The sequence below is a fragment of the Priceomyces carsonii genome (assembly GCF_900007245.1).
Source record: "Priceomyces carsonii strain CBS4050 genome assembly, scaffold: Debaryomyces_carsonii_scaffold_7, whole genome shotgun sequence".
Taxonomy (NCBI): Eukaryota; Fungi; Ascomycota; class Pichiomycetes; order Serinales; family Debaryomycetaceae; genus Priceomyces; species Priceomyces carsonii.
The window spans coordinates 467,771-481,127 of record NW_026946680.1 but is presented as its reverse complement, the minus strand read 5'-3'; the positions used below and the strand labels follow the sequence as shown (position 1 = coordinate 481,127).

At 36.7% G+C, this 13,357-nt stretch overlaps 8 protein-coding genes across 8 annotated transcripts; 2 read left to right on the top strand and 6 right to left on the bottom strand.

Moving 5' to 3' along the window:
• Positions 1 to 164: 164 nt before the first annotated feature.
• AUR1 (inositol phosphorylceramide synthase) lies at positions 165 to 1,685 on the top strand (the record flags this gene model as incomplete). Its single annotated transcript, XM_062956186.1, has 1 exon — positions 165 to 1,685. The coding sequence occupies one exon, from the start codon at positions 165 to 167 to the stop codon at positions 1,683 to 1,685; it is 1,521 nt and encodes a 506-aa protein (XP_062812715.1).
• Positions 1,686 to 2,005: 320 nt separating this feature from the next.
• Positions 2,006 to 2,371, bottom strand: MRP17 (mitochondrial 37S ribosomal protein bS6m; the record flags this gene model as incomplete). The annotated part of the gene is made up of 1 exon (XM_062956185.1): positions 2,006 to 2,371. The coding sequence occupies one exon, from the start codon at positions 2,369 to 2,371 to the stop codon at positions 2,006 to 2,008; it is 366 nt and encodes a 121-aa protein (XP_062812714.1).
• Positions 2,372 to 2,659: 288 nt separating this feature from the next.
• MET14 (adenylyl-sulfate kinase) lies at positions 2,660 to 3,262 on the top strand (the record flags this gene model as incomplete). Its single annotated transcript, XM_062956184.1, has 1 exon — positions 2,660 to 3,262. One exon carries the CDS (start codon positions 2,660 to 2,662, stop codon positions 3,260 to 3,262), a length of 603 nt encoding a protein of 200 aa, XP_062812713.1.
• Positions 3,263 to 3,291: 29 nt separating this feature from the next.
• On the bottom strand, positions 3,292 to 3,978 carry VPS2 (ESCRT-III subunit protein; the record flags this gene model as incomplete). Its single annotated transcript, XM_062956183.1, has 1 exon — positions 3,292 to 3,978. One exon carries the CDS (start codon positions 3,976 to 3,978, stop codon positions 3,292 to 3,294), a length of 687 nt encoding a protein of 228 aa, XP_062812712.1.
• Positions 3,979 to 4,136: 158 nt separating this feature from the next.
• IFG3 (Ifg3p) lies at positions 4,137 to 5,232 on the bottom strand (the record flags this gene model as incomplete). Its single annotated transcript, XM_062956182.1, has 2 exons — positions 4,137 to 5,157; positions 5,210 to 5,232. The coding sequence occupies 2 exons, from the start codon at positions 5,230 to 5,232 to the stop codon at positions 4,137 to 4,139; spliced, it is 1,044 nt and encodes a 347-aa protein (XP_062812711.1).
• A 127-nt stretch (positions 5,233 to 5,359) lies between these two features.
• On the bottom strand, positions 5,360 to 7,231 carry FET33 (putative oxidoreductase; the record flags this gene model as incomplete). Its single annotated transcript, XM_062956181.1, has 1 exon — positions 5,360 to 7,231. The coding sequence occupies one exon, from the start codon at positions 7,229 to 7,231 to the stop codon at positions 5,360 to 5,362; it is 1,872 nt and encodes a 623-aa protein (XP_062812710.1).
• A 478-nt stretch (positions 7,232 to 7,709) lies between these two features.
• Positions 7,710 to 8,612, bottom strand: SEC14 (phosphatidylinositol/phosphatidylcholine transfer protein; the record flags this gene model as incomplete). Its single annotated transcript, XM_062956180.1, has 1 exon — positions 7,710 to 8,612. The coding sequence occupies one exon, from the start codon at positions 8,610 to 8,612 to the stop codon at positions 7,710 to 7,712; it is 903 nt and encodes a 300-aa protein (XP_062812709.1).
• A 342-nt stretch (positions 8,613 to 8,954) lies between these two features.
• BUD2 (Bud2p) lies at positions 8,955 to 12,419 on the bottom strand (the record flags this gene model as incomplete). The annotated part of the gene is made up of 1 exon (XM_062956179.1): positions 8,955 to 12,419. One exon carries the CDS (start codon positions 12,417 to 12,419, stop codon positions 8,955 to 8,957), a length of 3,465 nt encoding a protein of 1,154 aa, XP_062812708.1.
• Positions 12,420 to 13,357: the final 938 nt, after the last annotated feature.

The window sequence follows — 13,357 nt, the reverse complement described above, 5'->3', positions numbered from 1 at the left end:
GACACAAAAAAGCGCGGACTAAACATAATTTCTTCCATTATTTGTTGTAAAAAGAAATAATAGGAGGAAGTGAGTGAGCATCTACTAGGAAGTAGAAGAAACTGCTCTTTAATATAGATAACAACTTTCGTCGAGAGAGGAAAAGGTCAGAATCTGTAGAAGATATGATGGCTTCAAATCTCTTAGTCAGATCTCGGATAGTGCAGAAGCCTTACCAGCTCTTTCATTATTACTTTTTGCTGGAAAAGGAACCAGGAAATGAATTAGGGACCTTAGAATTTGACACTAATATAAACAGGACATTAAAGAAACTACAGAACTACAAGTGGAACGTGAAAGATATCGCACACTATGGCTTTTTAAGCTCAGTTATTGGCTTTGTCTTTCTCATCTTTCCTGTGACGTTTTTGATCAAGATACCAATATTATTGATCTTTTTGAGTTGTCTTCTTATTCCACTAACATCGCAATTTTTTGTTCCAGCATTGCCAGTGTTTACTTGGTTGGCATTCTACTTTAGTTGTGGAAAAATTCCCACAACTTGGCGACCCGTAATTTCTGTCAAGGTGTTGCCGGCTATTGAAACAATTTTTTATGGAGACAATTTATCAGCAGTATTAGCTACTACTTATACTTCGTTTTTGGATATTTTAGCATGGATTCCTTATGGTTTAGTTCATTTTTCATCACCTATTATCCTTGCATTCTTCATCTTCATTTTTGCTCCCCCAACATCACTTAGGTCATTTGGATTTGCTTTTGGCTATATGAATTTAGTTGGAGTTATGGTTCAAATTTTATTCCCAGCTGCTCCTCCCTGGTACAAAATAATTCATGGCTTGGAACCAGCTGATTATTCTATGATGGGGTCACCTGGTGGATTAGGTAGAATTGACGCTCTCTTGGGCGTTGATATGTACACTTCAGCATTTTCTAATTCACCCGTTGTTTTTGGTGCTTTCCCATCCTTGCATTCAGGTTGTGCGGTTATGGATGTCTTGTTTCTTTGCTGGCTATTCCCAAAGTATAAAGTTGTTTGGTGGGCATATTGCTCTTGGCTCTGGTGGAGCACAATGTATTTAACTCATCATTATTTTGTTGATTTAATCGGAGGTGCTGTATTGTCATATGCTGTTTTCAACTACACTAAGTACAAACATTTACCTGTGATCATTCCATCTAATTTTTGTCGTTGGTCATACTCTGAGATCAAGAGAATTAACATCAGTGAACACGATCCATTATCTGTTAATTTTATGTCAGAGGAAGATATCGAAAATAGAAATCTGATCCCAATGAGTAATTATCCTTATTTCTTTTCTCAGCATGCACCAACACCAAACAATAATGACATTCAAACCGGTACATCTGCGCGGCCGAGACAAGCTTCAAGATCTTTCGTTGGAACTCCAAGTGCAGGTAACTCATTAGATCCAAATATGCAAGCGGTAGCCAAGTCTTCCTCTTCAATCAATTTACTGTTTAATGAAGAGCCCACCATTTTGGAGACGGAGACTTCGTCATTGGAAAATAATAGTAATGTGCCTTCAGTCTTTGATGAAGAGCATAATAGCTCAGCTGCATCTACTACCTCATTGGATGAACTAGAATCCAACTACAGTACAAAGCCAAGCAACTTCCAAGGGGACGGAAGTAGTAATCTGAGGTATAATAAGAATAGATAGACGGGATATGAAATAGAGATTAAATGATCCCTAAACATGGATTTCAAATTAAATTGGGAGCGGCAAAAGGGCAACGCTTGAATATAATCTTTAAAATATGAGAGAATTTAAAGTGAAAAAAAAATAGAGTCACTTTTACTTTTAACTTGATGACTTGCAACTGTTAAATTAGGCTCAAAAGTCTTAATACGTCGTGACTTTTTGTAGACTACATTTTCATTTAATACGTAATAATTTAATTAATATTTTTTACTTAATGATCAATTTAATGCAATTCGACCTTAGGTTTAACGATCGAATATTTCTATGTACAAAGTTGACTAATTTTTAGTTGTAGCATAAACAGCTTTCTCAAATGAAGTCCCTGGATTCAATGACTTTTTAAGATCATGTTTCACCACATTACATCTTAAAATTCTTGGATCTCTTCTCAATGTTCTTAACAATTCCTGTTGAACGTTTCCTGAGACGTCAAAATTCATCATAAAATGGTAACCTTGAAAATGCCTTTCTTGATCTTTTGATATTACCTTCGGTAACGTTCTAGCTCCCATTCCAGTTATGTCTCTTATTATTCCTCTATTGTTCAAGATTAACTTTCCTATGGTTGACACAATCTTAATAGCCTCCCTATTAGTTTTCAAAGGATCCGAAATCCTCGAAATGGCAAATAACTCATAAAGCATTCTCGATCAGCAGCCCCAAACCTAATATTAGAGTACTTCCTTTGCTTTGGCTCTGTAATATTCAAGAGTAGTTTGAGATTCGATTGATATTCTTTTCTTGCTCGACCTTAAGGAACGATATTGAAATTTTTCAGGTTAAAAATTAGCGACATTTTAGTTTAGCCTTATTCATAAGCGACATTATTCTAGCTCGAGGTCACGAGATATGTTGAAACTCTTCAAATTTTCAGCTACCTTGAATCAAGATAAACTAATACCTGTTCAAGAAATATAGAAACTATTGCAAAAATGGCCACAAACATCGTTTGGCATGAAAACTTAACTCATGAAGAGCGTTCTGCTTTAAGGAAACAAAAAGGTGTCACTGTTTGGCTAACAGGTTTATCTGCAAGTGGTAAATCAACTATTGCTTGTGCTTTAGAACAGTCGATACTTACAAGAGGGCTCAATGCTTATAGATTGGATGGTGATAATGTAAGATTTGGATTGAATAAGGACTTAGGTTTTAGTGAAGCTGATAGAAATGAAAATATCCGCAGAATCTCAGAGGTTGCTAAATTGTTCAGCGATTCATGCTGTGTGACTTTGACTAGTTTCATAAGCCCATATAAACAAGATAGACAGTTGGCTAGGGAATTACATGAAGCTGATAACCTACCATTTGTCGAGGTTTATGTTGATGTCCCGATAGATGTGGCTGAAGAGAGAGATCCAAAAGGTTTGTATAAGAAAGCTAGAGAGGGTATTATCAAGGAGTTCACTGGTGTAAGTGCACCCTATGAAGCACCAGAGAATCCTGAGATTCACTTGAAAAACTATGAAGGTGTTTCGATTGAAGAATCTGCGGAAAGAATAATCGATTATTTAATTGAAAAAAAATACATAAAATAGATAGAATAAAAGTCACCTATTGAAACTACTTATTTTTTTAAACTATCGAGTCTAGCCTGCAAGTCATCCTCATCATTTGTAGGAGCACCGCCTATAGGTTGAGCCACCCGGTTACTATTTGATACCGGCTCAGCAGAATGGATAGCGTTCGGCGTATCCTTAAGCGTAGTATTCAAATCAACTCCAATTTCATCTAAAACTTTTCCTAGTATTTCATCTACTTGCTCATCTTCGCCTAATTCATCATCCTCCATCGCATCATCCACAGCATCCTCCATGAATTCTTGTTTTTGATCCATAAGGTCATTCTCCTTCGCAAACTCTTGAGCAATTCTCGATAATTGAGGAAGATTCATTGAGCGATTCATTCCATTTAAAACCCTTGTAGCATCTCTCATAGATGTAGCCATCTGTTGGTTTGATCTTACTGATTGGATCCTTAATGATATGGCTTGAAGTTGTGCCTTCATAGAATTAAACTTATTGATGTAACTCTTCGTTCTGACTAGATCTTTCGCCTGAATCTTGGCGCTAGAGATTTGACCCTGCTTCGCTGAAGCTTTAATATCTCCTATGAGTTTTTTTTCTTGTTTCTGTAGTTTAACAGTCTCTCTACTCAACTCTCTTTGAGTACGCTCAAGCGCTCTCTGATTTTTTCTTAATCTTTCTTGAGGAGTTAATCTCTTTCCAAATGCCCATTCTAATATTTGAGACATATTCGACAGCTGTTTACGTCACCTAAGCAGCCGTATCCAAATTCGCCTCTAATCTTTCAGGCTGAACTACAAGTTGTACTCACCTCACCCGTTATCGTTGATATTTCTATTGACTATCTAAAAATGTGACACAAACTGTATATAGTTGGGCAAGAACATCAAAGCTTCGGTGATGCTTCAAGTACCAAATTGACAGCTTCTTCGGCCATTCCCAATCCAGATTGAAACCCATATCCACTAGCTCCATAGTTATGTACCAAGAACTTCTTGTCGTCAACTTTTACCTTTTGAATTCTAACATTTCCATGGCGGCTCGGTCTCAATCCAGCTACAGATCTAACAATTTCTAAATCTTCTAGATTATTACCACGAGGATTTGAAGTTAGAATTTCGGGAAAAATTTTAGTTGTTCTAGCCAAGATGTCATCATTCTCAGACTTGAACGTATCAGCCGTCCAATTATTCTTTTGCATAAAACCTCCCAAGACTAATTGATCATTCGAGAATGGTCTTTTGATTGCATATGTTGCATAATCCGACCCCCAAAAAAGAACGTTTTCATTTATGTATGGAGCTTTGATGACTAAAACTTGTCCCCTTAATGGATATACTGAGGGGTCTTCAACGCCCCCAAGTGACCTTGCTCCAAGTCCAGTACAGTTGAAAGCTATCCTAGTATCTGGAAAGAAAGCCTCGGAAATGTTCAGAAGCTTGTGCTGTTTAACGGTCACTCCTTTCTCTCTTAAATAGTTAAATAAACTTGATAAGAACTTCGGTGAATTGAAATTCCAAGTTTTGAAGTGAATTCCAAATACAGCACCTTGTGGTAAAGCTGCCTCATTGATCTCACGATATTCCTTAAGGTAAGATCTTAAAGACCGAAGCTTCTGCTCTGAGGGTCTCTTCTCGAAATACTCAGTCGAATAACAGTTGTCCAACCCACATTGTGGGCCACCTAATTTCTCTTGAATTTTGTGCAAGTTAAGATAAGAAAACTTGTCAAACTTGAGAGTTTGGATATCATCTCCCGTAATACAAGAAAAATTTCCCCCTGCAAATGGTGACGTATAGTCGATTGACTCGTCGCCGGGAAAATGCTGAGCAATTATAGTGACATCACGGGCAGGGACGTTTTTATCAAGTAAGCTATACGTGGTGTATAAACCAACTATACCTGATCTTATGAGAAGTTAGCAAGCTCTGTTTGATGATCGTAATCTAATCAACTTACCCAACAACGACGAATTTAGTCATTAGATTAAGGTCCAAATTATACGTTTTACAGATTAATATTTATTCATCCTAGAAATTTTTCCAAGTGCGCACTTTAACATAGATTACAACATATAAAACAGATCTACTTACGCAACTTTACCATGAGTTATTCGTTACGACTAGATCCTACCAAAGGCAGCTCGCTGGCATTCTCAGGGGGCAGATATCTATCAATAATGTCATAGACCTTATGTACAATTTTATTCGTATCCTCAGTTGCAAAATCTTGCATCCCGTAGTCATAAATTGAAAAAACCCCATATATAGCAAAAAGAGCACAAACGACCACCGCAATGTATCCTTTCGGAGTAAATCCATCAGGTAAAGGTGCTACTTGAACATTTTCGCCACTAAGATCTAACCATTCAGATTCAGAATGTCCAGAACGTCCTGCAGCATTACCAATTGAAGACATATTTCCAGCTTCGCAGATGTCTAAATGATTTTGAGGGAGTTTCTGGTTCTGTATTTCAGTAGGCGCCTCAATCAACACAATCGCAAGTCCTTGTTCTAAATGCCAGTCAACATGACAATGGAAAAACCAAACACCTGGGTTATTTGCCTTAAACCTTAAAACAATAAATCCATTAGGATTGACCATTACCGTGTCCCTTATCATGGGAAATTCTGGAAATTTGTTATGATCTGGATTATTAGGATCATACACGATAGGATCATTATCATCAGTTCCTTCTTGGGATCTCGAAATTACCTGAAAATTATGACCATGCAAATGAAAAGGGTGTTTCCCGGGGTCTTTATTGTTCAAAACAATTTCCACTATCTCATCACTTTGTAAAATAAAAGAATTTGTGTTGCTACCATAAATGTGTTGATCATTAGCATAATTTTTACTAGACTGGACGGTCATTAAAGTTGGTACTCTAGGGGGGACATAAGTCTTACCATTAAAAAGCGCATATTGAACTCCATTGCCCAAATTTTCCATGGAAAAGTTAAGTTCAATTTTGTAATCAGCATCTCCAAAGAGAGGGTGTTCTTGCAAGGGCGTAAGATCGAAGTCATCAGCTGGATTTAAAGACTTTAAAACCTCCTCATATGTTGAGTCTAAACGCGCTGGTAAAATGTTTGATTCATCGTAAACAAACCAGTTTGTCGAGACGGTTTCAAGGTCATCTGGCAAGAAATCTAACATCTCTTGGTCCAATACATTCACAAACCTAAAGTTTCGACTTACGTCATCGCGAGTATGTACGAGAACTGAATAACGTTGTGCAACGGCGAGGTACAAAGAGTCCACGACTTTTGGCTTTACTACAACTCCGTCTATCTCAACAATAGTAAATTTGTGGTCTTCAATAAACAAATATTGGGAAACAAATAAACCAACGTTCGCAATTCGTAAAAGGTAGGTAGTATTCGGTTTGACAGCCCACTTCACGTCTCTTGTGTCATTAAATAATGAGCTTTGAGGAATAGGCTCAGTGCCTGTTGGATTATAGCGACTCAAGAAACCTTTTGTTATTTCTGCCGTTTCTTTGTGATACCAATCACTAATACTTAAAGTTACCTCTTCATCAAATTTCACATCGTCATCCTCAATAATGAATAATCCTCTTAAGCCATCTCCATACTGCGATCCAGAATGTGAATGATACCAGTAGGTTCCGGCTTGGTCTTCAACTGTGAAATTGTATAAGAAAGTTTGATTTGGTGGAATAGGACACTGAGTAACCATTTCTGGACCATCCATGGCGTTTGATCCTTTTTGGAATAACCCATGAAAGTGTAATGATGTTCTAACATCCAATCTGTTAGCAAGGTGTATTACTACCCTATCGTTAGTCTTTACTCTTATTGTTGGTAGTGGCCATTGATCGTTTATTCCAATAACTCTCCTTTCATACAAGCCATCAGGGTTAGCCGTCACATATGACACATTAAAGTGAAATACATGAGTTTTTGCTGATACTCCAATAGCAAGGATCAAACCTTGAATCAAAGTCAACCAATACATTTTAGTGCTGGCTTGAAAGTTAATACAGAGATTCAAAGAAAATGTTTAGTAGATCTCGAAATATTTTTAATCCCGAATATTTTGGCAGCAAAACTCACAACCACAAAAGAAGACTTTAAGAGCAGCATTCAGTAAAATAACAAGAACAACCTTGGAACTATTCAGCTTGACATACAATGAGGCTTAACCACCAGCACTTAGAGTATAGAAGAACTTCAGCATGAATATTTATTCTACAGCTTTGATCAGACAAGTAGAGAAAAATTAACGAACAAGCTTTATACATTGCTTCACTAAATATATGAAAAAAATTCGATTTTGTAAAGTAATAGAAAAAGCTTAAAGAATAACTAATTATTTCGAAAAGTGTATAAGAGTCACGTCTTATAAAATTTTCTGAATGAATATCAAATGTGGTTCAGTTGACCTTACCTCTCATTTTTTTCCAATTATCTGTTCTGTTCTCATATCTATTTCCTCAAGAAAGCGAAAATACCCTAGGAGCTTCACCCTCAGGACCTATGTATTTTGGATCTCTCCAAGGGCCATAATCATTCAAATACAACTCTTGATCAGTAACATTTGATTTGCCTCCATATTTTTTAGGTAAATTTTCCGCTGGAATCTGTTTTAACAAATCCTTTTGATAAGATGACCCCAAGATATGAATTTTTGATACAGTTACAGGGTCGAGGAACGGTTTAAATAACTTGAAAACGGTAGAAAAACCAAATGGTGCATTGATACAGTAAAATTTACCCATTCTCTCCGGATAATAATCCTGTCCAATACGGGAAGCTTCTCTCACATATGTTGTAACTTGATAAGCGGATGATAAAGAAATTCCTTTTAAGTCCATGATAGTACAAGATGTTTCAACCAAATATCCTATTTTTCGGGAGCATGCAGGTAACCTATTTCTAGTGAAGGCTTCGTATTCCCAAACAAGATTTTTCAACATTCTTTCTTGGGTGGTGATCTTCAACATCTGGGACAAGTTCACGGCACCCAATTCTTCGTAATAGACAGGTCTCCCGTCGTTATCTGTCTCGTGATAATACTGAGGATACAATTTGGCAACAAGGGGCTTTTCGTCATAGTGGAAGTCTTGTAGAATATTGTTAGTTCCAAAGTCCTCCCTCCATTTCTCACAATTGGTAAACATTACCTTGGCCTTCTCTAAGTCAAATCTTCTTGCTCTCAAAAACCTCAACAACGATGCATCATCAAGTCTATCTTTGTAGCCATCGGCTTCTAATTGCTCGCGAAATTGCTTTAATATCGACTTTTGTTCGTCAGTCAAGTTTGAAGTATAGCCAGTTAACTCCGTAGGAGCTGAAATCTGAGGGTATGAGTCTAAAAGTTCCTTTTCTGTAACCATTCTGGGTCCTGTTCTCTCTATATGTTGATGTCACCTAAATAGAACTTCTATCTAAATACTAAGTGTTTCTGATAATAATCCCAAGATATATCCTAATATAGATACTATTACAGTAAAATCAGTGCTATTTCTATAATAACTCCAGTCTAAGAGACGTTTAATTGTCGCCTTATAAGCTCGATTAACTAAAATATGGTTGGTTTAACCCTTTGTATGAAAGCAATAAAGATGTTTCTGGCGGCGGCATTTTTTGCTGTTTGGATTTATTCCGATCTTCGTTGAGTACCAAATTTTCTATACACGTGAATAGACCATAGGCCACTAACTATACAAATACAAAAATTAACTTTTTCTCATCCATTTTCTAAATGGATTCTTAGAGGAACCTTTAAGGACACTCCCCAAAGCATTTGAGCTCATTGATCTTGAGATCAATCCGCTTGATATAACCACTTGATTACTATCAATGTCATTGGACAAATGATTTTCTGCTGAATTCATAGAAAACTTAAGCTTCAAGTATGCAAAGACGCTGTCGCCAACAACTTTGTAGAAGCTAGGTACCGCCATGTCCCTTTCAAGATATACCAAGTTGTTTCTCGACAAGTCAATGTAGCACCGAGACAAAACATCACTTACAAAAGCATTCCAAATATCAGGATCATCGTAATTAGACGGAACCTCCGGATTATCTAGGAAATCTTCAAGGTTTTTAATTTTATTAGTCAAGGTTGTACTAACTTTTTGGATATCCTTCAACGTGACGTTAGAGTCTATAAAGGAGAATATATTTTCGTCATTTCCACATAATGATTTAATGAAGCCTTCCGTTTCGTTATCGCCTGCTAGATCCAAAAACTCTGACTTTTCGAACTCTAGAGATCCAATTTGATATACGCTTTTTTCTTGGTCTATTTTAAATTCCTCAGTGCCAAATTTGGATATGTCATTAGTCATACTAATGCCATTATTTAAAGAGTTTATCGTCGATGTTGATGATTGAGACGTGATTGTAGCAATTTGTTGTAGGCTCAGTTGCTTCGAAATGGAACTTAGATCTAATAGATGGATCAATTCAGTTAGCCTCAAGTATTTATCAATAAGATACGGTGTGGTTGGCAACTCGCTGGATGTAGAGTCATTGCTTATTCCTAAATCAAATCTCTTTACTTCATGACTCAAGTCAAGTATTTTCTCATTGAAATCATTTTTTCTACCAGTGATTTTATCAAAATAATCCAAGAGCTCCTGTTGATGTGCTTCTAAGAACGAATTCATTTTAAGAAGATGTGGTTCCTTATGAGCAGAAAATTCTTGCCGATTCGCTAGGTTCAAAAGGATCTTTGCAATTAAAGTTAAAGTTCTTTGAGATGTTCCTGTCTGGTGGTTCCTTGTTAAATAAAAAAGCTTAGGATTCAAAATAGCTGGACAAAAGAATCTTAAAAAAATGAAGGCACTAAGGCAGTTTAACGCAGTTACTCTATCATCTGGGTCACACGCCAACTCAACTTTAGTCCTAAAATTTTTTAATTGAGTTTTAATCTGCTGAGGTAAATCATTAGACGTGATATAAATTTTATTCCAAATTTCTTCCGCATAACCATACAAATTTTCAAAATTTTGTTCCGTCATTTCTTTGACTTTTGCTTCTCTCTCGAGGTCTTCATCAGAGCTATATTCTTCATCACTATCAAGGTCGGAATCTTCAAGAGACTTTCCTAATCGTGACGCGCTTTCTTGAAGTTTGACATATCGAGGATCAACCTCGCAATTCTTTTTCTCTTGTTCAATTTTTGTAAAAAAATCGCCGAACACTTTCTCCAAATATTCTTGACCAATTCGAAGGTTATATCTTTCTAGTGACTTCGAAAAAATAGATGATCCTCTGAATAACGTATTGAAAACATTATTACTAGAGGAAGATTTTGCCTGAGATTTATCATTCCTTTTACCTGATATATAGTTTTTTCTGGTCATTTTATCGACATTCACCAATTCCATTTCCATTAAAGACTTGAACCATTCCGATTCAACACTTAAGCTTTGGAATATATCTAACAATATTAAACTGATATTTTCAAACTCAGACGATGGCACATTATCATTACAAAATTTAATCAATTCTTTCATTGGGGCATTTTTCAACATCCTTTCCAAGGGCTTAAAATTATTAGGAGCCAACACATGGTATTCTTTTAAGCTGACGTTCAACATAAGATTCCCAATTCTAATATTAGATGAATCATAAATCGATAATCTCACAATATCATTGTTAATTGACCCGCTCAAAGTATTGCATGAGGAGGAGTGGGCTAAAGACATGGAACTACCAAACCCAGCTTCTGTCATTATAGTGGAATTCTTGCCTAACTGCTTAGATAATACGTCCGGTGTAACATATACAGTACCAACCACCTTATCAGCAGACAGATATACCTTGGCATTTGAAGCCTGTTTAATGATGATATGTATCATTTGCGTCAGGATTGGCAAATCTGTTGCAAATTGTTCTTTCCAAAAAGGATTTGAATTCCAGTTCACCATGGCGGTTCTCGACCAACTCAATCCCCACATAAATACTTCTGCATAGACTTTGCCTTTTGAATGCTCGGGTAGCATATCATCAAACCTGGCTTCAATTATATCAATTACGATCTTTTTACTTACTCTTAAAGACTCTTTACTATAATCACTTAATGATGGAGTGGCCACCAGTTTATCCTTCATTGCTTTCAGTTTCCGTCCGAATTCTCCAATATATTCCTTTTTAGCAAAATAATTCAAACCTACGAACCAATCTTCCAAATCGATATGCAATGGAAACTCGATGAATATTCTTTGACTATTAGCAATAGGTTTAGCATCCTTTACTAAAAAGGAAGGATAATTTTGATCTTTATAAAGTGGACCTACAGATTTGATAACCGAATTAGATCTCAACTCCTTGATTTTTCCCACGAATAAAACGTTGGAACTATCAAAAAGTGAATGGTGTACTTCTCTAATCTCTGAAGTCATTATAGTCTTAATATCTATGGAGTATATCAAGGTACCATCCAACTCTGAAATAAAATTCAATACCCCATTAGATTTCAAAACACCCATCGTGTAAAACCAACCTTCATTGATTTCATTATTTGACTGTGCATTCGCTGAGCCAGTAGCGGAAATGTCCAACTGCGTATCCACACTCGGCTGATATGTCGGTGCCCTTGGACCCTGTACCACTTTTAAATTTTTCAATTTAGGAATAGGTCCATATATTTTAAATCTGCAAACTAAGAGCTCGTGAGGATTTTCTGTTACTTTTGATCTATCCACTTTATTCTCACAGTACCATTTTTTTACTAAACCCAGGGGCTTCAATGATTGCCAAACTATTAAGCAGCTTATCAATTTAATAAAATCAGGCCGTCTTGAAACCCTGACATACAATTTTTCATTATCATAGGTCTTGATAAATATCACAGGAGGTTCATCGAACGCATTGGTGCCATTGGCACCAGTGCCATTTTCCAAAGTATTGGAGCTAGTTTTTTTATTGAGACGTCGTTTTGCTGGTTGTTTCAGTTGCTTATGCAGTGATGACATGTTAGGGAAAACTTGTACGAAGCATGATTGAAGAGATCTCAACATCAAATAGCGCTCGTTTTCAGCTGTGATAGAGTATAGCTCCCCATTTTCAGTTATCTGTATAGATTGAGGAAGAATCCATGTCACCGCGTCAGAGGATAACGTGTATTCGCTGCCATGTAGTGTTCCCATGTCATCTAGCATGATTTTCTGTATTGATTTTTGCTGCTTCATCGCGTCCTGGTGTTATTCACGTATCTTGGGAGGATCCTTAAGCTCTTTCTACTTTTTATATCTGGGCGTTTTATTTTGACTCTCTCTGTATTTAAGAAGGTTCAACTTACGGTCCTTTACTCTCCGTACACGTTAGTCCGTTGATCTATTATTATCTCCAAGTTTATTATGGAATCACCGTTCCGTTCTCCTATACCTCTAAATTGATTTTCCTAAGCCCTTAATGTGTCAATTATTTTGCTTCTTTTCCGATCTAATCTGCCTGTTCCTGAACAATTTTTTCTTTTCGTCTACTTGATTCCTGGCTATGATTTTACTTCTTGTGTCTAAATCTTCTCGTAATATACCCGCCGCGCACTTTCCTTAATAGTCGAATACTGCTCGTCTAACGTTCACACGATTTTCCGCAAATTGTATTATGTGGTAGTTCAAGGGTCTATTGTTGAGACACTCCACGATTGGATTCGATGTGGGCCCCATCGTGAAAAACTCCGTAAAAGATTGTTAGTAAAAATAGCTTCATTTAGACTTCGATCTCTGGTCATTGGTCTCCTTCAAATGCGCTTATTAGATGAAATTGAGAACGAAACTACAGTTGCATTGCCTATTAGTAGTTTGGTCTAACCGAGAACTTTTTTGACATTTGCAGGTTTCAGAGCCAAGCTCATATTAATATAGAGGTCTACAAATTTGGTCATAGTACTATTCCCCTGATGATAGGGTTAGGTCCAAAGGTAATAATATAGCACAAGGCATTATAATCAGCGGCATTTGAAGCATCTCGTACATCGATGTCGCAGGTACAGTATAGTGATGCTCGACTCATATGTCGTCAAAAATTCACCTTTAAGTAGAACATTATGTTGCCATAGACGTAAAGGATATACTCAATTGACTTTATCAATCAAACTTTAGTGCCAAATGGAGCAAATAATGAC